Source organism: Cebidichthys violaceus, unplaced genomic scaffold, assembly GCF_023349555.1.
Source record: "Cebidichthys violaceus isolate CVI_PGR_0920_01 unplaced genomic scaffold, fCebVio1.0.p SCAF_513, whole genome shotgun sequence".
NCBI lineage: Eukaryota > Metazoa > Chordata > Actinopteri > Perciformes > Stichaeidae > Cebidichthys > Cebidichthys violaceus.
This window is the reverse complement of record NW_027176721.1, coordinates 2,074-27,500: the sequence shown is the minus strand read 5'-3', so window position 1 is coordinate 27,500 and position 25,427 is coordinate 2,074. Positions and strand designations below refer to the sequence as shown.

At 43.5% G+C, this 25,427-nt stretch overlaps 4 protein-coding genes across 4 annotated transcripts in view; all 4 read right to left on the bottom strand.

Annotated features, from left to right (window-relative positions):
* LOC137888122 (kelch-like protein 3) overlaps nt 1-4,904 on the bottom strand; it is a gene marked incomplete at its 3' end in the record, with an annotated part of 6,928 nt that extends 2,024 nt beyond the window's left edge. The window contains exons 1-6 of the mRNA XM_068731441.1: nt 4,828-4,904; nt 3,046-3,180; nt 2,696-2,802; nt 2,422-2,543; nt 958-1,120; nt 626-735 (exon numbers count right to left, since the gene is read on the bottom strand). Of these exons, the coding sequence (XP_068587542.1) occupies nt 626-735; nt 958-1,120; nt 2,422-2,543; nt 2,696-2,802; nt 3,046-3,180; nt 4,828-4,871 (681 nt within the window). The remainder of the gene's footprint in view (nt 1-625; nt 736-957; nt 1,121-2,421; nt 2,544-2,695; nt 2,803-3,045; nt 3,181-4,827) is intronic.
* A 1,976-nt stretch (nt 4,905-6,880) lies between these two features.
* On the bottom strand, nt 6,881-12,693 carry LOC137888125 (heterogeneous nuclear ribonucleoprotein A0-like). Its single transcript, XM_068731445.1, has 2 exons — nt 12,604-12,693; nt 6,881-8,710 (listed from the first exon to the last, which is right to left on the bottom strand). The coding sequence occupies exon 2, from the start codon at nt 8,491-8,493 to the stop codon at nt 7,567-7,569; it is 927 nt and encodes a 308-aa protein (XP_068587546.1). The 5' UTR covers nt 8,494-8,710; nt 12,604-12,693; the 3' UTR covers nt 6,881-7,566.
* Nucleotides 10,779-15,241, bottom strand: LOC137888124 (heterogeneous nuclear ribonucleoprotein A0-like). Its single transcript, XM_068731443.1, has 3 exons — nt 14,121-15,241; nt 12,604-12,710; nt 10,779-10,891 (listed from the first exon to the last, which is right to left on the bottom strand). Exon 1 carries the CDS (start codon nt 15,176-15,178, stop codon nt 14,249-14,251), a length of 930 nt encoding a protein of 309 aa, XP_068587544.1. The 5' UTR covers nt 15,179-15,241; the 3' UTR covers nt 10,779-10,891; nt 12,604-12,710; nt 14,121-14,248.
* Nucleotides 15,242-17,856: 2,615 nt separating this feature from the next.
* maea (macrophage erythroblast attacher, E3 ubiquitin ligase) lies at nt 17,857-25,030 on the bottom strand. Its single transcript, XM_068731442.1, has 9 exons — nt 24,923-25,030; nt 21,862-22,044; nt 20,930-21,133; nt 20,526-20,648; nt 20,038-20,114; nt 19,783-19,891; nt 18,833-18,966; nt 18,544-18,739; nt 17,857-18,431 (listed from the first exon to the last, which is right to left on the bottom strand). The coding sequence occupies exons 1-9, from the start codon at nt 24,989-24,991 to the stop codon at nt 18,336-18,338; spliced, it is 1,191 nt and encodes a 396-aa protein (XP_068587543.1). The 5' UTR covers nt 24,992-25,030; the 3' UTR covers nt 17,857-18,335.
* Nucleotides 25,031-25,427: the final 397 nt, after the last annotated feature.

Here is a 25,427-nt window from a genome sequence, read left to right as displayed (position 1 = left end):
TCTGTTTACACTCACATGCATAGATTTTAAAACCTCTCGTTTACAGACGAGGATTGAACTTTTTTTTTTTTTTTTTACCCGATTTAGATTTTGTTCTGCATGTTTTCCTGTCCAAAATCTACGGCTTCAGCTTGAACAGGCCTCAAACATAGACACGCACGGCTAATAAATCATTGACTCATGTGTGGGTCTTAAGACTTTTGTATTGATCCACCCAGGAATGAATCACACCAGATGATTCCGTGTTGACTGACAGCAGCAGCCAGTGTGACAGTGAGGAGTGTGAAAGAGTGACTCCCTCCGAGTCTCCGTCACTCTGACTGCTGCTGACGCACAGATGCTCCCCGAGACGCGTCTGGTTTAGTGGATAGCAGCAGACGGACATAACGTCCTCTGGAATACTTCTGATGAGGAGGACACGTGTCTCTAGTGCAGACGCAGATCTTTCTCAGCTCCAACTATTCCTAAAATCTCTTTCCTGACAGACTTTATCTCTTATTTTGTGTTCCTTAAGAACAGAATTCTCACACATCTTTTCACCCACAAAGTTATCGAATTACAGAAGTGTGTGTGTGTGTGTGTGTGTGTGTGTGTGTGTGTGTGTGTGTGTGTGTGGCTCTCTGACCTTCTCCTCTGTGGAAACGGTCAGTTTGTCGCTGGAGATGAGGCTGCACACCTGCTGCAGAGAAAGGCCCAGGAACTCTTCCCCCTGCACCACGTCAGAGAAATGCTGCTCTGAGAGACAAAACACAAGCTAAACATTTTAGTCAAGGAGCTCCGTGACAAAAACGAACACGACGCCAAAATACGGCACCAGCTCACGTTCTTTGCAACGTCTAAAAACGCATTTTTTTAGGGACGTTGAAGCGGTTAACGTTAAAAGCGCCACACGGGGGGGTGGGGGGGGCAAAGGACAAACTCGTGATCCGTATTGCGCGTGAACATTCAGAAGCTCACCAGCGTATGCGTGGGACTGGTCCAGAAGCTGCGTGCATGTGTGCAGATCAGCGAAGGCCCTGATGCCCAGACAGTTGGTGGGGTGAAGCTGAGACTGCAGGAACTCACAACACACCTGACGGACATCCATCAGCTGGAGGAGGCTGGCCGCCGGCAGCAGAACCTGCGAAGAAAACAACTTCTCGTAATCACCTGCTACTGGTCCACGGTGTGGTGGAGCTAAGTGTGTCTTTACAGGCTCCTCCATTTACCCTTTAACCCATTAAATGGACAGACGTGGAGGTTAACAGTACGGCGTTCGTGTTACAAAGTAAAAGGCCTGGAATGGGAGCGTGTGAGCACAGTATTTGGTGTCAGTGAGCGAGTCTGGTCCAACGGTCAAAACACACACGTCACACGGCGTAGAGCGAGCCAATCAGGCGGGCGCGCCGCTAACAGTGGGAGGATTTCCTGCCTCTCTCTGGGCACACTTCCTGCGCTAATAATCAGAGGAAGCTTCCTGCCTGCGGCTTGATCCTGCTGCGTTTATTCAACCCGCCGGGCGCCAGAGGCAGAGGCACACAGTTACAGTGAGGGAGTCGATGCCGCCGAGACAAACGAGGCCTCAACCCAGAGCGTTCAGAGCAAAACGCTCACAACCACGAGCAGCTCCTCTGGGTGAGAAACACCGGATCAAACTAGACTTTCGATCGTATTTGGGTTGTAGTCCTTTCATCTAACGGGACGCTCACTGACACCCGCTAGACATTAGACCAAAGCCTGTTGTTGAAAACAAAGGACTGCACACAGGAACCGGTCAAGACACGTTTCCTTCTCCACAACAAGGAAGCTTTAGAAATGTGATTAACGCTGTGAGCGAAAATCTTGTTCCCGGGGGCAGCAACTCTACTCCGAACTGTAAAAGAATTGTGACAAGAAAATAGCTCAGCTATTGTTTTTGAACAATAGCTGAGCTCAGGTATAAGTTACCATAACAGGTAAAAAAAAAAAAAACAACAACATCTGGTAAAAACAGGAAGACCCTTTCACTCCCTTCCTCCTTGCTCTCCCTCTTCTGCTCAACCTCAACTCACTTCAGGCGCCGCATCCTTTTCTCTGTGCCGCGTTTCGCCGCTGCAGTTCTCGGGATTCTCAGCCGACCGGCGTACAAAACGACACGCGAAACATCACCTTCAATGAGACAAGAGGAACGTCTGCACCTGGTCCTATTTGAACACCGTGTTTTAACTCCACCTTCTAGTATCGGCTAAGGTTGCTTAAACCCCCGGTCGAGGCGGCACCGACGACGGAGCGCTTCTTTCGGACCGATGCACCACTTTCACTAAAGGAAACCCCAAAAATAACCATTCTAATGTGTAACGAACTGGACTGGACTAACACACACACACACACACACACACACACACACACACACACACACACACACACACACACACACACACACACACACACACACACACTCACCTGGACGTTGTCCTCTGTGACGTCTATCTCTGCCGTGTAGATGTAGTCGACCAGCTTCCTCAGAGTCTGTCCGTCCACCTCTCTGATCTCCACCTGATGGGCTTTGCTCTCACTCATATCCCCTACAAAACACACACACACACACACACACACACACACACACACACACACACACACACACACACACACACACAGTTAAGCACACACTCACATGTCATGCAAACAGTAGAGAGTGTGTGTGTGTGTGTGTGTGTGTGTGTGTGTGTGTGTGTACCTGTGAACATGGCACAGAAGTAGGGGCTACAGGAGGCCAGGACCACCCTGTGAGCCGGCACTTCAACGCTCCCCGCCACCAGCTGGACGTCACACAGCATCTTTTTACTGAAGCACGAGTGAGAAATAACTTAATAACTGTCTGCAAATATGAACATAGGAGCCAGGAAAAGTGAGCGTCTTTTAAGCCAAGTATTGACAGGAGGGCTGCCTTCCAGAAAACGTGCCAATTAAAGTGTTAATTTCCATCACTACAGTCTCTTCATTCACGTATTTTTAAAAAAAAGGCACGCCACAGTAAAAAAAAAAGACCATTTGTGTATATAGTGTCTTCATTCTTTAGAAACACACCTCCGCAGCTCGTTCATCAGCTGGAAAGCCTTCCTCATGTGCGTCTGGTTGAAGGTGTGCATCCCCCCATTCACCGTGTCCTCCTCCGAGTCCGTGTTGCAGGTTGGACGTGGCGAGGCCGGCGTGGCCGCCACACTGGTGAGACATGAGAGAGGCAGCGTCTTGGATCAGCGGAGATATATAGAGACGTTTAATCCAAACAGTCGAGACGGGCTACCTTCTGGTTCACCGAAGACGACGGGACGGGACGGGACGGGGGGGGGACGGGGGACACAACGCTGAATATTGTGTCCCCTTTTTTTTTTTTTTTGTTGCAACAGTGTAGCAATGAAGGCCTTAATCTGGCAGGTAAGAACACAGGATTAGACGCAAAAAGAAAGAAAAGATAAATCACGTTTTATCTATTCTACCCCAGAAAACACACTTTATCACAACTACATTGTTATTAGAGACTCTGCACTGGATAGAAGACGTCGGATCAGTGCATCCCTGGCATGACAGAACGTAACATCTAACTATATACGACATTTAATAAGACTCTTTCCATACGGCCCCACCTCTAGATCCTAATGCATGATGGGATTCCTGACCATTCAAGCACGCCCCGTTTGACTGAGGACGACCCACATCCTGCAATCACAAGACATCCTCAAACATCACGCAAAGACCAAAAACAACAATGTGTCCGTCTCTCAATACTGTCTGACCACCATACCCTGTCTGTGTTCGTTAGACATTAGTAATCTAATCCTAATATGGTTTAATTTTTAGGCTCCATCACTATAGTTTTAGCTCAGGTGTTGCACAGGAGTGATCGCGCTCTTATTAGGGACTATATTGTCAGCCATTAAAGCACATTTAATACAGCGAGTGGGATTGAGTGAACACTTCTTCTTTAAGCCTTCCTAGGCCACACAAAGGAATGAGGAAAAACATTTCCTGTTACCCAATGTATCATACAGCTGCTGTTTTTAAATCAAGCCACGTGGGATCCTTGCAAGAGAGAGTACTTATAAAAACATGCGAGTTTTAAGTTTTAAACTCTTTTAATAACCAAAGGTGACCTGCAACTTACCTGAGAGCAGGTGACCAGGAAGAATGACCCCCCCCCCCAAAAAACAAACGATCTGACGCTACATGTGCTTTAAATGTGTCACTGTGTTAGTGAGACATGTGTTGACTGTGTGTAACCTTTAAGTCTGTAGTCTGCACACAACACACAATCACAGTTAGAAGGAATAATGATGAGCCACTAATGTGTTAATTCACAACAGCAAAAGTCCTTAAACTAATCCGTGTAAAATCATAATTCTGAATGTTAAAAACGGACTGGAAAAAAAAAAAAAAAGTTAGAAAGAAAAGAGTGTTTGTTTTGAATCTGTTGAGCGTCAAGTTGTCAGGCTGGCTAGCTCTTAGCATTATGCTAGCTTCTCATTTAACTTCACTGCTAGCATAAGCTTCCGTTAACTGACACGCCGACCACTTGAATCGTAGTGGAAACACATATTGGGAGCCAGTCCACAACCGGTTCACTGTCTACAAAGCCACGTCTAAATGTCTACATGTTAACTTGGGAGTTTTTTGGGGGGTTAGCAAACTTAGCTAGCATCAGAAGCTAGCTAGTCAACAAGGCTATAGCTAGAGGAAGCTCTCTTTGTGCAGTCTGCGTGTCGGTTCGTACGAGCCGACGGATCATGTGGGGTAAAATGTTATCCAACAGATGTAGAAGCAGCGTGATTCACAGACTGACACAATAATCCCTAAAGCGCTGAGCCAACTCACCCCAACGACACACCGTCCATCCTCACGGACACAACAGCAGGCATGAGCGCTCTGCAGCTGCACGAAGATCGTGTGTTACTGAGATGAATCCCTCCGCACAAAAACAAACAGACAGATAGAAACATGCAGTGTGTACAGTAGAGAAGATAGAAACATGCAGTGTGTACAGTAAAGAAGACAGAAACATGCAGTGTGTACAGTAATATATATATATATATATATATATATATATATATATATATATATAAACACGCAGTGTGTACAGTAAAATATATATAAACATGCAGTGTGTACAGTAAAATGTATATATATATAAACATGCAGTGTGTACAGTAAAATATATATAAACATGGAGTGTGTACAGTAATATTCTGGTATGACTGGCTTTGTGCACATAAAATACATCAACATATCGGTACGCGTCTTTTACAAGATCTATAAATCCTGCACATCAGAGACACGTTCAGTCACGTTTTAGTCAGTTTTTAATCCAAGAGACCAAAGAAGAATTGGATATATATGACATTCATATTTGACTAAAATGAGAAAACTTGATTTTTTTTCTATTTATTAAACAGTGTTGCTAACTGATGATTATTTTACAGATTCATCTTTTGATCAATTTGTCTAAAAACATGTATGAAAATCCTGAAAAATGACTTTGCCCCAACCAACAGTCATAAATTATTTACATTGATTTAATACAGTAAATTCTCACAACATATCCACCAATTTAATATGTATTTCTTTGCATTAATAATGTTTACAATTTAGAGAAACACTTGACTTGTATACAGACATTTTATTAGTGGTGTATGTATATATATATATATATATATATATATATATATATATATATATATATATGAATATTGTTTTTTCTTCACATATGTTCATCCTGAAACAGCAACTCAAGATTCAAAATGCGCTGTTTTAAATGTGATGTGAAGGTGGATCAGTTCTCAGATCGTTCCTCTGAATCAATCAATGAATTGTTAAAATACTTCTTGTCTTAACAGAACTGTGTGTTTTAACGTCAACAGCTTCTCTGATGTGCAGCTACATTTACAACTGACCTCATCAAGGCTCCTGGTACACGTTTCATGTATCGTTAACTTATTCATCTTTCATTTGTTTCAAAAATCCCATTTATATTTGTCTTCTAGAGCATGTTGTCGTAATGCCTTTTATGTATAGTGCACAGCACTTTTAATTTCTTTATTGAAAGGTGCTATAAGAAATTAACTGGCTTTACTTTGAAGAAATCAGACATACAGTCTGTCTTTGGTCTGATTTAAGAAGTTAAACAAACTGTCTTGCTCCAGAGAGCTACGTTCTCATACCCAGAAATAGTGTCAGAGTGAGACCTCTTTTTCCCCCTCGCTGCACCTTTTATTAAATAAATCTAACATACAAGATCTTTTAAACCCATGCATGGACTGCAGTTAGACATCCCAGCTATATCACATCCATTAGATGAGATGTGGAAGATGTACAGAAACAATTGTGAACCAAATGAGACTGTTTTGTGTGTCTGACGGTAAACTCAAACCCCCATTATCCAAAAAACTAGTCACAGTGAAACTGAAAACTACAATCCCCCCTTAATTAAACTAGGTCACAAAAAGCAACATAACATTCAAGTATATATATATATATATATCTTTAAATAAGAAAAAATCTTTTATTTTGAAAAACATACAAATCAGTATATTTATCACTGCATCCATTTGTTTTATTCTGGAAGAACTGCTTTCAGAGGAACAACTCCGCTAAAAACTACTGCCTCTGGTCCACACTGGTTCTTCTAAGTAGATCCATGTTGGTATAAAATGGCCGATGAAACGAGGATTGCATGCATTGACATGCGTGCATTCACAGGCAATACTCCCCCCTGGTGGTGGCTTTATGAACCATCTTCACATGGTTAGAAAGAAAATGCTAAAAGATTATCCAAGTAATTGAGGATAAAAATGTAACACTTTTGTTGATTTGATAATACATCTGCTGAAATGTGACCCAACAGGATTTGAATCAAGACTGCGAGATCTGATAGAGTTTCAAAACATTAAAAACTTTAATAAAAGCAGAATCAAACATAAGGGTTGAACTGAACACATGGATTTCAAAAAACAGTTTAATCTAAACAAAAAGCCTGAAATGGGACGGGTGGAAAAATGTAAATTTACAGAGAACAAAAACAGTCCCGTGACATTTCCCTCTCCCCCCCCCCCCCACTCCAAAAAGAACCCCACTTTGTCACGATTTGTGTTTTAGGATGAAGAAACTCAAGCAATCCCAGAGTCCCATGCTTCCCACCAACATCACTTAAAACCCTGAGTTCATGATGCAAAAATAACAGACAACATCTGGCTGGTTTGCAAGACAAAAACAAACTTGAGAAGCAGTGACTGAATTTGTTTACGGTTTTACAAATGGTTTCAAATAAAGTACCCCCCCCCATCCTCCCATCCCAACATAACAAAAGTACAATTCAACAATTCCCAATTCTTAGTAGTAAAGTCCATAATGTGTGGAATAAGAGGACAGATGGGATCCAGGACAGTCTCATTCATTCCGTGTGGGTGATGGGCACTGCAACAAAGACCCCTCACCCGGGCATGTGTGTTATATGCGTGTGTGTGTGTGTGTGTGTGTGTGTGTGTGTGTGTGTGTGTGTGTGTGTAAATTCAAGTTCGCTGTAAATCAGAATTTACCCCCATGATCATCACAGTGGCCCTAATAGCCACCGCTGAATCCTCCACCACCTCCCCGACCACCGTAGCCTCCTCCACCACCGCCGCCGCCTCTGTTGTACGGAGCCCCGCTCCTGTAGGAATAGTTGCCCGCCTTCACTGCACCATAACTGGAGTTCTGCTGTCCGTAGCCATCCCCAAAGTCACCATTACTGTAGCCACCCCCCATCTGGTTGTCGTATCCACCCTCATCGTAGCCTCCGTATCCACCGTATCCTCCTCCGCCGCCGCCGCCACCGCCGTTGTAACCCCCGCCATAGCCGTAGCCGCCTCCGTAGTTGCTGCCGTAGCAGCCACCGCCTCCGTAGCCGCCACCTCTACCGCCGCCATAGCTCTGCATCCCCCGGCCTCGACCTCTCCCGCGGCCACCGGTGGACATCTCCTGCTTGGTGAGAGCCTTCTTCACCTCCACCTTGTTCCCGCTGATGGTGTGGTACTTGGTGAGCACCGCCTTGGTGGCGGAGTCGTTATCCTCGAAGAAGACAAAGCCGAAGCCTCGCTTCCTGCCGGTCTGCTTGTCGGAGATGATCTCGGCCTTCTCCACCACGCCGAACTGGGAGAAGTACTCGGTGAGGTGGTCCGCCTCGATGTGGTCCTTCACGCCGCCGACGAAAATCTTCTTAACGTTGGCGAGGATATCCGGATTATTAGCGTCTTCTCGCGCTATGGCCCTCTTCAGCTCCACGTCGTGGCCTTCGACGACATGTGGGTTAGCCGCCATTGCTGCGTCGGCCTCCTGCGGAGTCGAGTAGGTGATAAAGCCGAAACAGCGGGACCGGCCGAGCTGCTGGTTCATGACCACAACGCAGTCGTTGAGCGTGCCGAACTGCTCGAAATACTTGCGTACGCCATCTTCCGTGGTCTCTACGTTCAGTCCGCCGACGAACAGCTTACAAAGTTTGGTAGACATGATTGAATCTCGTCAGTTGGATGGTATGCCCGATGCCCGTCCGTCTTCTTCTTCAATGAGCAACGTCAGGGGCGGGTCGTTTGACAAATATTGCCGTTTCGTAAGACGTATCCGTCGCTGATTGGTCATCTTGAAAAAATCACCGCTCTGATTGGCTCGCATGAGACTCCTGCTGCTGCTGCCTTCAAGTGGTGTCGGAAATCTAAGGTTTAAATGTCTGAGGAGAAAGGGAAGCGTGATTTTAAACCTTTGCGGTCGTTCGTTATGCTCAAGTACAATACAAAGCACACTAATAACACTAAGTCCAGATTAATTACCCTATTCTTACATTAGTACTGTACAACCACAAAACACAGCATTGGTGATGCATACTTAACTAAAACAACCTTGCTGCTTTCATCATAATTAACTCTCCTATGTTCTTTAAATACACCGTCATTTCACTACATAACCACAATGATAATAATTTCAAAATGAAGGGTACCCAATAAAAATGCAAGTTGTATGGTATCCAAACATAATTTCTAATATATAAGGGCTGGTGTGTCACCTACACAGTGGCATAATCTAACATTTTATTTTATATATATGATATTGTTCCATTTACATGCCGGCAAAGGCTGAAAAAGGACATTTCCAGTGCAAATGTTAACATAATGTCCTCGAGCTATTTATGTATTGCTTCAGAAGAGAGAAAAGAGCTCACACAGGGCTTTTACCCTTAGCAATACTATATAATACTTCACAAAATCTAAATTCTTCATACTACTGTATGTGTTAAACATGTGCTACTCAGTGGCTGTCTTCAAATCTTGTCTTTGTTAATAAATAGCATATTGTTGTGATCATATCAGCTCTGCGATTACTTTGACACATCAATTCAATCCAAATTATATAGTCAAATATCACAAATCAGACCCGAGGGCTTTGCCATATGTACAGCATACAACATGATCTGTCCTTAGACCCTTGACTGGGATTAGTCCAAACTCCCTTAAAACAACCTTTTAAGGAACAAATGGAAGATAAGTAAAGAGCACCAGAGCACTTCAACGTTAACGTAATGTCCTCTTAATAATTTATTAGTTTAGTCACACTGGTCTTAACATGAATAGAAAGTGAAGCATCAACACACCGAGTGAACAGCTTTTAAAATATATATATATATATATATATATATATATATATATATATATATATAAATAGTGCTGACCCACTTCAGCCTCAAAGGGCTCAGTGTACGGTTTAGTTAAGCTGAAGTCAGTCTTTTTACAGGAAGTGAAATTTGTCTCAGACCCCTCCCCCTCCCCAAGCTGCTGGAAAAAACTATGCAGGGCTTCTCCGATGAAGATTAATGTGTGTTGCAACACACCCTTGTTGAGCCAGAACTAGCAGTACTAGCTGCCACTAGTCGTTTCTGCAGGTTTTTTGTTGTTACTTGTTTCCATGGAAAGCTGCCGTATCGCTTTTGTGAAAACCCATTAAACCTCTTCACCAGATCAAGTTTGTTCTTGTCATTTGTTTTAAATTCAATGCTGCAAGGTTGCTCCTCATTGTCGATGTGTCCGACTCCCAAGTCAAATTCTAGAAACTTAAAAAAGGTTCTCTGTGGTTTCAGACTTCTAGTAGGTTATCAAGCACGGTTTCTTTTATATGGGGGTCAGAGTCCTTTGAGATACCGTCTGCTGCTCATGGTTTCAGACTATTCCACTGACCTACAGGTGAGCCAACAAAGTAAACATCGATATAACAATGCAGGATTTTAAACACATTTTTAAAAATTGGCTTTGAAAAGCTCTTAACCAGATTTGTTAGACCTCAATCATGCACACAATGCCGATTGGTGACTTAATTCTACAGGGAAACTGCACATGGATTTAAAAAAAAAAAAAAAAAAAACTGTCAAAATACGTGTGCTTATATATACATGTATATGTGGCAAAAAAAAGCAGTGTAATTTAGGCTGTAAATGGGACACCCATCATAAAAGAATCTTTATAAATCCCTTACTTGTCTTACCACAGGCCAGCCAATAACTGTCACCTATAACCAAACATTTTAAGGATTGAAATGGACACATACAGTACTTCAAAGTCCTGAAACACTCCGATCAGAAGAACTTCTAGGAGTCTGGTTGAATGAAACGCGAGTATATCCGCCAACTTGAGATCTTTGGCGTCACCACCTCCACAAACATCAGCTCACAACCCCTTCCTGATGGGCATCATCAGGGGAGACATGCAACCAAACTATCCTCCATGTAAAGAAGCAACATAACAAGTCTCTTGGTGTATAAAAATATATAATTTATTGTAGATTCATAAAAAAAAGCACGGCCAACATAAAGAGAGGTTTCCTTTTCCTACGGGATGATCAGAAATCGTCACGCACCATTATCCTAAAAAGAGGTAAGAGAACAAAAAGTACAATTTACACTCCGGTCGCCAACGTCAAGAATCACGTACATCGTATTTCTGTCACATAAAATATCAACGTGTGTCTCTTGAATTGTCGCAGTACATCAGACAGGGCTTGTTTGAGGAATATGCATATTCTTCCAATTTTACAAAACTGAGGGATCTGTAATTGACCGTTTTGTGTTACAGTTGTGCTTTTATTAAATATCCTTCCAGCCAAGACATAACCTACTTTAAAATGTCTCACTGCAGTGGTTTTTATACAATCTTTGGCACCACTGCTAAATTGGGGGAAGCAAGATTTTTTTTCCTGTCAGATGTATCGTTTGTTCATCAAGAGCTTATTGTTGAGCTCTCATCTGGTTACTTCAGCTCAATAAAACATTAAAAATGTGTCTTATCTGCGTGGGCATGATTTAGAGCATAAGTAGCGGTCTTCGCTGCTCAATTAGCAGCACACTTTAACAACAAAAGTATCAATAAACGATTTGGCCAGCAGACAAAACCTCACAGTAAACCAGATTAATGGTCTGCCACTGTCTTTTGAATTTTTTACTGAAAAAAACAAAACAAAAAAAAAGGCAAATTTTTCCTAAATGTTGGGTAATCGGATAACAAAACTATTTTTAATTTAAAAAAAAGTGAGGCTAACGTCTTGTATTTCACAGGACCTGTTCAATGCATATTAAAAGGACTAGGATATAAAAAGGTCATGTTGCCTCAACTTCTGACCAACTTATAGGTTTTCTGCAACATCTCATGCAACTGTCAGTTCACTTGCAGGCACTGTGCATCAAGTGAACCGCAGTACTTAGCTCCTTACTGCAAACGGCCATTAAGCCAACTGACCTCATAAATATGATAAGTTGGATACTAGAAATAGTTTGACGGTTGTTTTTAAAATCGGTGGAGCTAATGCAGTCCAGCCTGAGATGGTTTAGGTGCAGTATGTTGCACATCAGGTCCTTTACTTCCTGATTGAGTCGCTGTACAGAAACACGTGGAGCCGGGTGAACATGTGACTTTATATCATCGTTCTAGTCTTGTAACGACTCCTCTACACAGGCTCTCGTTAAGCCTCCAGGCTCTTGTGATATTGGATTTGTGAGGCCACATGCAGAATGTAGTTAATGCCCTTCACATTTCATTAACCCGTACTACAGGAGGAGGAAAGAAAACACCTGTAAATGTCTTTGAAATTGCCAAAAAAACTTGTATTTATGTATTTTCAGCTATTTAATTAGGCATTCCTAATATTGAAAAATACAACTATTTTATATAGAATACAGTTTGAAACCCACAGTGCCCAGAAGTGCAAATTGGTCTTAAAATAAATCCAATAATAAAAGATCAAATAATGAAAACAGAAGACTTTTAATCATATAAAGTTATTAATGTTTAATACAGAATACTTTAAACCTGCAACCACGCATAAAAAGAGGTTAAAATCCTTCATATCAATCACTCGAAGTGTCGTCACCGGTCCATCATAATAGTCAGTGCTGGTCATCTATTGCACTGGGGCACTGTGTGATCAAAACTCACACACTTTTCAGAATAAAACCCATCAAATAAAACCTTTTCAGAATAAAAGTGTTAAGACTCTTTTAAAAAAAAAAAAAAAAAAAAAAAAAAAAAACGCATTTAAAAACCACACTGGGACAATCCTTTTTGTGAAAACTTGGGACTTCACCTGAGGGGGAGAAGGCACAGCCGCTCTCCGGTACCCCCGGCGGCGTGGAGACACACCCCATCATTTTTTCGGGGGTGATGTCCTCGTGCCCAGGTTACCGTAGCAACCTGGAGAAGATGGGGGAGAGAAACCAGAGTGAGAAACTGGACATAGCAATGTTTTTATTGGAAGAGACACCATTTACTTGTTCCATTGTTTCATTTACTGGTGGAACAACATTTTGGGTCCCCTTCCACCCACTTAAAAGTTCACTTAAAGTCCAAATCAAGTAACCCCTCCCCCCATTTTGTTCTTTATATTTTAAGATTAGCTATTTAAAGACGCATTGAGCTATGATTATAGTGTCAGTTACGTTGTTTTTTTAAGATTAAATAATGGCACACTTGTGCACCAAGATATTCCATACATTGTTGACCAACACAGAGTGAAGACAGGTTGATTTACATACCTAGGTTGCTGGATGTGGATATCCTAAAGAGATATTTCAGACTCCTATCACAATCGACCCCAGGTAATCAACAGGGTCCTGATGTAGCCTACAAACAAACTGCTACGGCTATTATGGCTGGGATAGCATACTGGAATACGAGTAAGAACACCTAATAGGAAGTAGGAATAATCAAAGATAAATAGGTCCACATATAAATATGTATTCAAAGGAACAATATGTAAAGAAAATATTAGCAAACCACATAAGTTTAAAACAAATTCAAACCCTACAAAGCCTACATGCAATGGCTGTGGGTAGACTACAATGATTGTTATCACCCACCTGAGAGTAAGGGAATAAACTGTGGGATGCCATGTAACTAAAAGGTGAAGTCGCTTATAAAACCTGTGGATGAACTTGAGGAAGCCTGGGTTAAATAAGTAAAATAAACTAAGCTAAGTGGTATAACGTTTTATTTAAAATGAACATACATAAGCATACCAAAAAGTGTTTTGTTAACAGTAGGTTGTGTTCTCCAGACATGAAAGTATACAATATACATTAGATATTGCTACAGGTAAATGAGAAATGAACAATATACCGAAACTATTTACTATGAGTGAGGAGAGGAGGAGAGGAAACAAGGAAACCGGATCCTGCAGTATCACGTTCCCGCCTTTGTGACCCCAAGTAAGATACAAGTTGATGTTTTTATCAGTATAACAAAGCTATGAAATCCATTACCACATAAACATGCTTTCTCATCCTCATACATTGAAAAATCACACTAAGTTTACTCCAGAAAAACAAACAAAAAACGAACCTTTAATTGCTTAAAATGCAAATATTAGGATAAATCAGCAACAATCCTACATCGAAATTTGCAAAAAGAAACAACGTGTGAACGCAAATAAAAAATATTCATAACTCTAAACGACAACTAACACGCGTTTTGCGTGGGTATAACGTTACATAATAAAAAAAAGGGATCACTGTGTTTTTTATTCTTCATTTTAAATGTGTCCTAGTTGAACGGCAAACTTCTGCTCGTTATTATCAGGTTTTTTCTGGGAAGTGACCTTCCTACCTGTTTGGGTTTTTGAGGTCTGGTGATTAGGGGGTTGTCTCTGTGTCCGTAATCTCTGCCCGTTAGATTAGATTTTTGGCGTCCAAATCCAGGCTGAAGGGGCAAATTTGTGTTGATTTGACGACGTTTTAGTAGCCGCCACCGCCATAGCCACCGCCGCCGCCACGTGGGTAACCTCCGCCGCCACCTCCGCCTCCTCTGTTGTAGGGAGCAGCGCTCCTCTGGCCGCCGAAGGGAGGCCCTTTCATGGGGCCGTAACCTGAAGAATGCTGGCCGTAGCCGCTGCCAAACTCGTTGTAGCCGTTTCCACCTCCGTAGCCACTGCTCTGGTCTCCGTAACCACCGCCATATGGCGCTCCGTAGCCACCGTAGCCTCCACCGCCGCCTCCACCACCGTTGTAGCCTCCGCCATTTCCGTAGTTGTAGCCGCCGCCGTACTCCCTGCCGTAGCCATTTTGATTTCCCCTCATGCCCCTACCACCCCTGCTGCCTCTCGGCGACATGCCGGTTCTGCCGGCCGCTTGCATCTCCTGCTTGGTCAGGGCTTTCTTCACTTCGACCTTGTGTCCGTTGACCGTGTGGAATTTCACCACGACGGCTTTGTCGGCCGCATCGTGGTCGGTGAAGTAAACAAAGCCGAAGCCTCGCTTCTTTCCGGTCTCCTTCTCCGATATGACTTCGGCCTTCTCGATTTCGCCGTACTGCGAGAAGTACTCGCTCAGGTGCTCCTCTTCGATGTCGTCCTTCAGGCCGCCGACGAAGATCTTCTTCACCTTGGCGAGGGCCTCGGGTTTGTTGGCGTCTTCTCGCGCCACGGCCCGCTTCACCTCGACCGCGTTGCCGTCGACGGTGTGAGGCCTAGCCGCCATTGCTGCGTCAGCCTCCTCCGGCGAGGAGTAGGTCACGAAGCCGAAGCAGCGGGACCGCTGCAGCTGCTTGTTTACGACGACGACGCAGTCGGTGAGGGAGCCGTACTGCTCGAAGTGTTTCCGCAGGCCATCGTCGTCGGTGTCCACGTTTAGACCGCCGACGAAAAGTTTGCAAAGCTGGTCAGTCATTGTTGAAATAACTGGATTTCAGTCAGAAGATGTGTTAAGATCAAAATGGTGGAGGCGGATGAACGCAGCTGTATTTATACCGGACGCGTTGTGACGTCAGGCACGAGCTCGATAAGATGCAACACCTCTTCCGGTCCGTTACTCGTTCTGTTGTGGGACAAAAGACGACAGATGCTCCGTTAAAACGTATAAAAAAAACACGGAATTAAAGTTACTATAAATACAAATAATAATACGGCATACTAAAGAAAAAATAACGTTGCAGTATTATGACGGTTTCTGTGTGTATCGATCAAATGCTGCCGTGCTAATATGTATAAATGCTAATAAAAACAAAAACAAAAAGCTACATTTTGGAACTGTAAGACACGCAGCTCCCAAATCATAAGGCCCAATAGCAGCCTGGTCAGTGCACGAGCTTCATAACTGCACTTACTGGGTTAAACATATTTCACTTTAAGTAGTTTATAGCAGTGAGTGAAAAAGCTTCTGCTAATTCAACATGGAACCATGGAAAAAATCTAGAGCTAAAACACTGCACTTCTGCAATAATTAAGTAGTCAACATTTGATTAATTGTCTATTTTTGTTCATCAACCAATAGTTACATTTGGGGATTTGTTTATCTGTTTATGTCACTGTAATTTGAATATTCTGGGGGTTTTGGGCTGTTGGGGTCAAATAAAGCAATTGTAAGATGTTACATTGGGCTCTATAAACTAGTTTTGGGCCTTTTTCTCACTCAACATTTCTTGGATTGGATAATGAATCCTTGAATTTACAGAATGCTCAATAACAGAAATAACATTAAGTTTCTTGCAGCCCCCCCAAAAACTACATTTTCATGCAAGAGCACAAAACAACCCTTACTGGAGGCCGATTTATCATCTTTGGAGCAAAATCAAGGTTTAGTATTTCTTTTTACAGATTGTGGATTCTACAAAGAGCAGTGGAAGCCTACAAAATCAATTGTACTGACAAAATCAATTGTACTGACAAATCTTTGTCTAGTTTTTGTGTTTCCTTGCTCTTGTATTTAAGTGATCAACACTACAGTAAACTCCCCCCCTCCCCTCCGACCAAGGCGATGCAGTTTCAGGTGAAAGACGGAACGCTCGATCACATTTCCATGTCAACAGGGTTTCCGGTAAGTCGTTAATCTCGTCGCACCTACCTGGGCTTATGGTAACGCTAAAGTCGGGAGCCAACGGAGCAAAATACACACGGCAAATAATGAAAACACTGAAATCAAAAGTTCACTGAAATCTTTATGAGGCATATTGCTCATGAAACAATCCCTTCATCTATTCTACCGACACAAATACACAGGACAGTCTGTGTCATTACAGATACACTTCCAAATCATTTATGAGACACAAATGAGGCAACTTTTGGTTTGTCAATAAACAACACATGAAAGAAATGAATGACCACAGATTGATCATGTCTAACAAAAAAAACTGCATTTTCTTTTTTTTTTTTGCAGCTACTTAGTGAGGCTGTTTAAGGGTTAATTTGTTGTCACTGAAGTCCAGATTTGTTCTAGTCACACTCGTAGTCCTTCTATCTTCTACAGTAGCTTTTCAGTCATGAAAAGGCAGGATTGTTCTACCAGCAGCCTAGTCACGGTTTGGATCCTCTTAATGCCTTTTATTCAAATAAAGGCAGGTACTGTGTGTGTGTGTGTGTGTGTGTGTGTGTGTGCATTGAACTACGCAGTGTTAGCAGTATGTGCAGCTCTCTGCTACGTAAACCCCGGAGAGCAGAGCACAAGACTGAACAAACACCAGCACCGTCTTTCCCTTTATCGTCTTCTTCATTGTTGGAGAAATTGTTAGGAAATGAAAACTATTGTTGAGAAATGTTTGATGAAATAAAAAGCAGCCAGGGCCTCATCTTTAAAAAATGAATAAATATCCTAAATTCACCGATATGTACTCTCGTTTAGTTGAAGAAAAAAAAAAAAGAGAGAACTTGGAGAACTGCAAATGGCAAACCTCAAACACAAAAGGAAGACAATTTGTTCAATAATAATAATAATAATACAAAATAAAAAAACACATCTGAGATGGTTGTCTTGTTTGAATATTGCGTAATTTTCATTATGGAAGTAAATACAGCACAATTAATATTACCAGCGTCCTCGAAGATGAGAAGTTTACCGAACAACCAGTTAACTCGAGGATACTGTCGGCTATGTCAGCTTTACAACACCCAAGAAAAGACGCGTTCAGTTCACAGAGCATCTTGGTAAAAGGATGATCTTCGTCGTCGTTACTCGTCCCCAAAAACTCCTGAATTTAAAACATTGAGGACGATCAATTCCCATCTAATATTTACATTTGAAAAGGAGCCAACTGCGGCCGAATCGGGCTCCGTTTTCACGACCAAGAGGGGATGAAATGCAAAAAAAAAAAAAAGGTAGGCAGTTTAAAACAGGAGGCTTTTAGCATACCACCCCCCCCCCCCCCCCCCCCCCACCCCCCACCCCCACCCAAAAAAAAAAAAAAAAAAATCATGGCCAGAAGACAAAAGGATGTCAACAGCATGCATCACAGAATGAAATGCTACCACATGACCAGGAGGCCAGCCACGTTGGCCTTGAAAAAGGCCCAAATCTCAAGTGTTAATCTGGTAGATGGAGTGAGTTAACACGGTAACAAAGGAACACCACTAGTGAAAAGTCAAAGTAACCTCAACAGGTTTTTATTTGTTGTAATAAAATCAAATAACTACCACCCCGCCAAGTCCGTGTCTGTAGCCTCTAAACTTCAACTCGTGGACCCTTTCAGATAATGAGACCGCTGACAGTCGCTGTGCTTGAATAGATCACATCAATCAACTTCCTGTTCTGTAGTCACATCTAAAACCAGAGTCTCAAAGGAGAGGATCCCAGTTTCTGTGTCGTAAAATGGGAGGAAGGGGGGAGGAACTTGCGCCCGATCGTGTTTTGGGAGAGAGAAGGGGAGAGGGGTGTTATGCTGGGTGTGTCTGTGAGGGGTGTGGGTGGGTGGGGGGGGGTACTGGATCACAGCTCCACGGGTGGCTCTCTGAGTCGGCCCGGTCACGGGGGGGTGGGGGTGTGGGGGGGGGGGGTGTGAATGACGGGGGGCCGCGTTGGATATCGTGGTCACACTCAGGACGGGTCGTCTGAGCGATCACATGATGTAGACCTTCTCAGCCTGAGAGAAGTTGAAGACTTCTTTGGTTCTGGGACACACCACTTTGTCATCTTGGCGGATGGACAGAAGGGACTGGAAGAGATAACGAGCACAAGACCACAAACATTTACAGGACTTCTTCTTTTCTTCTGTATACCGTGTTTTTTTTAAAAGCAGACAACGCCGGCGCTCTTGGATTACTCACATTATAGCCGTAGACGTATCCATTAGGCAGCATCATGGGAGGGTTGTTTTCATTCATGACCTCCCCGGAGATCTTGCAGACTAGTCTGGAGTTGGCGCAGTGGGCCATGGGGAGCGGTTGGGCCAACTTGTTGAGGGATTTACTGCACACTGGGCAGTCTGGGTTCTTCGAGGTACCGTCCTCCTTGTAGCACTGACTGGAAGAGGCACGGAGGTTAAGGAACACGTGTGGAATCGTTTCTCAATGTGCGACGTTATTGCGGGGGAAACAAAAAACTGCGGTAGGATACGGCGTCTTAATGGCAGACAGGCCGGCCTGCAGGGTGATCGTGAACACGGAGTTGTTTCCCAGCTGGTGCAGTCTGTAGTTGTCATATCGGAACTGCTGGATCAGCATCTTCCAGCGGGCCGGATCCAAAAGATCCTGATGGAAGAACAAGAGACAAGCCAGCTCAAGACTTCAGACCCAGAAACCCCCAGTGTCACGCAACTCAAGACGCTGTTTTGTTTCCTATACAAACAGCGTTTAACTGCATCGCGTCCACATGGGAGTCATCCGAGCTCAGTGTGGGTCTCACCAGTCCTCTGGAAACAACAACATCGGGGTAGATTCTCATTTTAGACATAAGACATAATGTCCCACAACATCACGATGAAGACAATGGAGACCAGGATGTTTTTCTTATAAGCATACTTGAGAGGAGTTGGGCAAACCGGTTCCAACAACCTGAATAACTCCAGATTTGGATTTGTTTGTTTTGAACAAACTGTGATTAACGTCTCTCTGCTTCCCAAAGTGTTCTCACTACAGTTGTCATGTAAGTTTATCTAAATAAAGCTACATGCTTTTAATTGGCTGTAAGCAACGGGTGGCAACCTTTTCATTCAACCTGATTAAATTCATAAGTGACTCTAGGTTTACGTCCTCTCTGCTCGCAGAAAACGGTTTTAATGCTTTTTGAGATAAAGCCTTGTTGTTGCGGTTCCTTCTATACACGTCTGCTTCTCAAGAGGATTCTAAAGTGCAAGTTTAAAAATAAGAACGCTGCCATTGAAAGCAGCCATTAAGCTAAAAGTAGCTCAAGGGGGAGTTGAGATCCATTTATTCTGAAGGCAACAGAGGCCCTCTAGTGGCTGCTCTGGTCTCTGTTGTGCTGTGTGAATATTGGCTCAAACGAGTATACCCTGATATAGAAAATACATGTGATCAAATACAATGTTTATAGCAGGAGAGACTCACCTTGTATGGAGAGATGTGTGTGTCTGATGGGAAGGCCAGCATGCCCATCACCTGCCGGACCTCATCCAACTGTCCCCCCTCCGCTTGGCTGAAATGCTTCCTTGCATGTCTGAGACACACACAGACACACAGACCGGAAGGGAGATCAGTGGGCGACGTGATGTTTGGTTAAAATAAGACAAAAAGCTGCAGTTCAGTGGAAGGAAGGTAAGAGAGTTAAATGTGTGTGTGTGTGTGTGTGTGTGTGTGTGTTACCTGACTGCATCCATGCGTTTGTTTTGTCTGATGAGCTCGATGAACTCCTGGATCCTCAGACTGAACTCAAGACAACTCTGCCAAAGAAAAACAAGACGACGCCAGTGAGTCCAAACCCACTGAAGCTCTGCCAAAATCCTCATAGTTCTCACTGTGCCCTTAAGGAAACGTTAAAGAGCAGAGCAGGCAGAAAACCCATCTCTTCCATAAAACCCCATGTAGATCCTCAAAGAGTCTTTTATCACCCTAACAGCTGGTAGAAGTTATAAGAAACAGCTGGAACTAAGACTTATCTTCATTTGGCAGTGAACTGGAGCTGAACTCGACCAACGATTCTCAAATTCTGTCACAAGAATGAAGATCCAAAACATTTTCCCCTCACTACCAAGTCTGCTTCTGAGCACAAACAGCGCTACGTTGCAGATTATTGTTATGGACATGGCTTTTAACTGTTAAGTCTTTGATTCCTGAGGTTCATATCTGACTACCTTCATCTTGCGCAGGCGGGACTTGTTGTCGTGGCACCAGGCTAAGCAAGTGGCCGTCTCCTGCCTCTCCAGGGACTCCTCCACCTCCTTCGCTGTGAGAAACATCTCAATGTTGACCAGGTCCTACACACACACACACACACACACACACACACACACACACACACACACACACACACACACACACACAGGAGAGTGGATGTATTGAGAGGGAAGAAGGGCATCAGAAGAAGAGAAGAACATGGTGGTTCACGGTAGCACAGATCCAGAAACTAGTGGTAAACAACAGATTAATTAACGCATCAAAAAGCTGAAATATTCAGGCATCAGGATGACACAAAACACACCAGAAACATACACGATGCAAAGAACTCGGGAGTCGTCATCGACACGCAGACAATCACCTCTATGCCGCTCTGTCTGGCCAGTTTGACAGCTGTGTTGTAGTAGCCGCAGCGCAGCAGATGCTCCACCATCATCCGGTCCATGCGCTTCTTCTTCCACAGGTTGACGGAGGCCGGCTGGTCGCTGCTGTGCTCCTTCAAGTGCTCGATGCGACGCTTGCACAGCTTGGCGCTCTCGTCCTCCGCTTGGATGGACTCTGCAGCCTGCAGGACACGGACACGGACACACACACACACACACACACACACACTAATGAACAAGATGTCTACAAAATGCATCAGGAGAAAAAATGTTTAAATTGACGGGCGATAAGTATCCATTCTTGGCAGTGCAGCCTTTCCTGAAAGAAGAAGGATTTCTGTTCAGATTGAATTAACCAAACAGAGTCTTATTACATTATCTGTAACAAAGCTCATTTCTGAACAGGAAGAAACACCGAGAACTCCTTGAGCCTCTCTCTCAAGTGACATGATTAAATCGTACAGTAGCTGACCGCATTCCTATGTGCACTGTTCCATGAACGCCACCATTTTTTTTTTAGAGTAGGCTTCAAAACAGAATTGCTTTGCTTCGTCTTCTCTCATTAAGTCTCCTTGAACCGAGCTCTCCCTTTCAGATTTCACTCTTGAACTTTTGGACTACTTCTCTCTGCGCCAGATGGACCCGATGTGGCCCAACATGTTGGGAGGGAAATGACAACCAGGGGCCCCTTAGCGTATTATCTAGCATCTATCGGATACACAAGGGACCTGCTGAACAACATGTCGGCACAAAAAACAGAAACAGAACTGCAGAAGTGCGTTTGGATCACTTGCCGTCTGTCATTTAAAAAAATAAAAAAGGCTCGATAGAAGTACCAGCCGGGCGACATTCCGCCGCTGAAAACACAATCCACACAAAGAAGACCAAAGCCCCGATAGTGTGCTCTGACCTTCCTCTTCAGGGCGCTGAGTTTCTCCACCACACCATCCAGCAGTGACACCACGGAGTCCACCACCGGGAAGCTGCTCAGCGTCTTCTCCAGCTCGGCGACGACCATCGTCACGTGACTCGTCTCCCGGTCGATGTTCTTCTGAGCCGCCCGGAAACGCTTGTTCAGAGTCTCGTACGGCACCTGCAGCGACACAAGACAGACACACACAGACACACACAGACACACACACACACACAGGGCTCGTTACCGTTATCCTTACAAAGCCAAATCGTGTCTTCTGCTATGAACAGAATATATTCGATCATTGCAGCTACATTTAATGTTAAATGGGATTATGTTATTAATGTTTACCTCCCTTTCATCTTTAATTTGAACTCTACCAACTTGAATCAATCTCAATATCTGTGACAATATCTTAATGAGAAGGTTGATTTATATTTCATTGTCGGCCTTGCTACTAAAACTTTGTTTTTCCACAGACTTTTTCCTACAATATAATATAAAGAAGATTCTCTTACGTTTCACCATTATGAGCCAAAAATAGGTTATTTTCCCACATGAACGGTACTGAATTCAGCTTAAACAAAGTCTAATATTTGGCTCTACTAAACGGGGATTTTTTTTTATTGTAGCATCAACTTGAACACAGTGAGGGTAGAAAATGACCTGTATCCAACAGATTAAGACTGTTATCTATGATCAAAGCAAACAGCTTCAGCTCTGCTCTGTTATCACAATACCTGGCAGATACCTGTGAACCACATTCACTCGACTGTTGCGGTTCCTTTCGCTGAGATATTGTGTAAAAAGCACAAAAAAGGAGCGCTTTGATTCCATTACAAGGATTTTCATTCTTTCAAGTTGGAGCCAACTTAGTTTCACAGGAGAGGAAAACTATGCAAGCGTGTCCTATGATGCAGATATGTAACATGTTCCACAGAACAGTTTAGCATAAACTGGTACATATTCAGTAGTGTCCAGCTGACAGAAACCACGGCTCTTATTCTGCTCAGGTTTGTGTATGAGAGGGGAAAGATGAACGAAGCACTGGCTTTACGTCAGCCTATAGAAATGCCCCACCCCCCCACCCCCCTTCTGAGGGCTCCATCCAGACCAGGGTCTACAGGACAGGCTGATGATTACAGCGAGACAAATCAATTCATACAATCCCCAGAGTATGCAAACAAACAGGGTTCAGCAGCAATGTCTGGGAACTGGACCACAGAGATGATTGTGTTACACTCTCCGCTGGAGGAACTGTGCATTTGACAGTTATGGGTTTATAAGTAGAGACCTACCTTCTTGTTAAACGATTGGCTGCTAGATCTGAGATATTGCATAAAGAGTACTCTTTTCCATACAACCACGGTGCACTCGACAGATGTCACGTAAATCAGCCACAAGCATAATTTCGGACAGCTAGTGCGACGGCGAAGGCGGACGCTGAGTGATCGTCCGTCGTGATTTGCTGGGAGGAGGTGGCTCCAGAGACAGCGATGGGTCCACTACAGGCAGAGCACAACGCTCATCAACGACCACCAGAAGAACCAAAAAAAAAAAGAATCAAATGAGGCGATTTGGACCTTGAACACAGACACATCTTCTGTAGCATCATCTCACTGTGATGGGCCTTTAACAAACCACTGGTCACAGAGCCTTCCCACTGATGCACATAACTGAGTTATTTATATATATATATATATATATATATATATATATATATATATATATATATATATATAAAATTTTCTTTAAGAATGCTTGAGGTATACGTTGCTTTAGCCCAACTGAAAACAACCAACAATATATGAGCACATAATATCCAACACATGTGTTTGGTAATGCAGATTGCTCAGTGTCTGTGTCAGGCAACGTTGTGGTTTTAACATTCATAAATGTAATCAACACTGAAGACTCCCATTTGATACCAATTACAGCCATCACTCCTGTCTTAAAATGGTGCCCATCATCCTTACTGCAGCATCCAAGCAAAAGACACACCCCCTCCCCCCCCAAAAAAGAAAACCCACAGCCATGCTTTGGACTCACCAACGACACGTTTTACATTCATCATGGCAACGCCATGCAATTAGTTGCCACAAAACATTGTTACTCACAAACGTGCTTTTTTTTTTTTTTTTCTTTTCTTTAAAAACACGATGACACAGGAGAGCAGCCCGGACTTGTTTCAGCTCGTGGTGTCGCAGTAACGTTGTGTGGTGGATGTGGAATGGAGGAGGAACGGTGGTGTGTGTGTGTGTGTGTGTGTGTGTGCGGCAGCAAGGCTGTGATTTCTCTCGCTGGCCATTTTGAAGTGCAGAGAGAGAGAGAGAGAGAGAGAGAGAGAGAGAGAGAGAGAGAGAGAGAGAGAGAGAGAGAGAGAGAGGGGGCAGCAGAGATCTGATGACACTGCGCTCTCTCTTCCACCTCCTCGCAGTGATTTCAACCGATCCACCCTGCAGCTCAGCTAGCATTTGCATGCTCGACGTTACGTTTATCTGGTAGGCTTCATCATCTTTTTGGTGGCCTAACGCTGGTCCCCCCCCCCCCCCCCCCACATAGCAAAACTAGCTTAGCAAGGCCACTCAACGCCACATCAAGCCGTTTTATTTGACGTCGTGCTGAGGTTATTGATTGGGCGAGGAACCACGTGGTGACACGTTCTGTGTCAGTGGCGATGGCTATTCTTTTACGGACCATTCTGTCACAAACAGGCTTAACGTTAAGCTAACAGCTCTGAGGGCCTGTTGGCTGCCTTGACGTCGAATAATAAGCTCCAATGAGGGCAGCATACACACGGCTAACTAGCCACCACACATATTTTAATCATCGAACTGCTTTATCTTTAATATGGCTCATTAAACACAGGTGGTTAGTGGACGCTGCTACCTGGCTAAGCTAACCCAGCTAACGTTAGCCTCCCTGTCAAGTCCGCTGGTCTCGCTATCAAATTAACTAATAATCCCCATTTTTCCGAATGCCATCGAACGCATCGTGTGTCGTGGACACGTCACACTCGTTCGGGGATTAATATGTGAGCGTTTCGGTGTTCTTTTACCTTCAGGGTGGGATATTCTTGGACTTTGAGAGCCATCGACAGTTGAGATGCTGTCTCTTGCACCGCCATCTTGGTTTTTCTGGTTTTCTAGTGGTTGTTTGTGTTTTTTTTTTGTTTTTCCTCTGTCAGCACAGAATGGCCTCAATGCTCACTACCGCCACCTGGTGACACGGTGTCGGTACTGACACTCATTTAGACTTATTTTTTTTAAACTTTTTTACTTATTTAATATTCTTTACTGTTTTATTACTTATTTATAATACTTGTTTTGATCTTGTTTTGTTTTTTACTATGTATCTTGTTTGCACTGTCCACTATGCTGCTGTAATGCTCTAAATTTCACCGCTGCGGGACTAATAAAGGATTATCTTATCTTAAAACAAGACCACCACACCATGCGTTTGTTAGCTGTAGTGGATCTCTGTTTCACATCACGTGCTCGTCGTGGAAACATTTCACAAGCAGCTGTCAATTCCTAGGAATTGAATTTCCATCTTTCTGCCTC

Coding starts and splice junctions, on each gene's coding strand:
- maea (XM_068731442.1), bottom strand. CDS start 24,991: ATGGCGGTGCAAGAGACAGCATCTCAACTGTCGATGGCTCTCAAAGTC. Junction 20,115..20,525: donor CCCGCCTGCGCAAGATGAAG/GTAGTCAGATAT, acceptor TTTCTTTGGCAG/AGTTGTCTTGAGTTCAGTCT. Junction 18,740..18,832: donor CTGTCTGCCATTAAGACGCC/GTATCCTACCGC, acceptor TGCCTCTTCCAG/TCAGTGCTACAAGGAGGACG.
- LOC137888125 (XM_068731445.1), bottom strand. CDS start 8,493: ATGTCTACCAAACTTTGTAAGCTGTTCGTCGGCGGACTGAACGTAGAG.
- LOC137888124 (XM_068731443.1), bottom strand. CDS start 15,178: ATGACTGACCAGCTTTGCAAACTTTTCGTCGGCGGTCTAAACGTGGAC.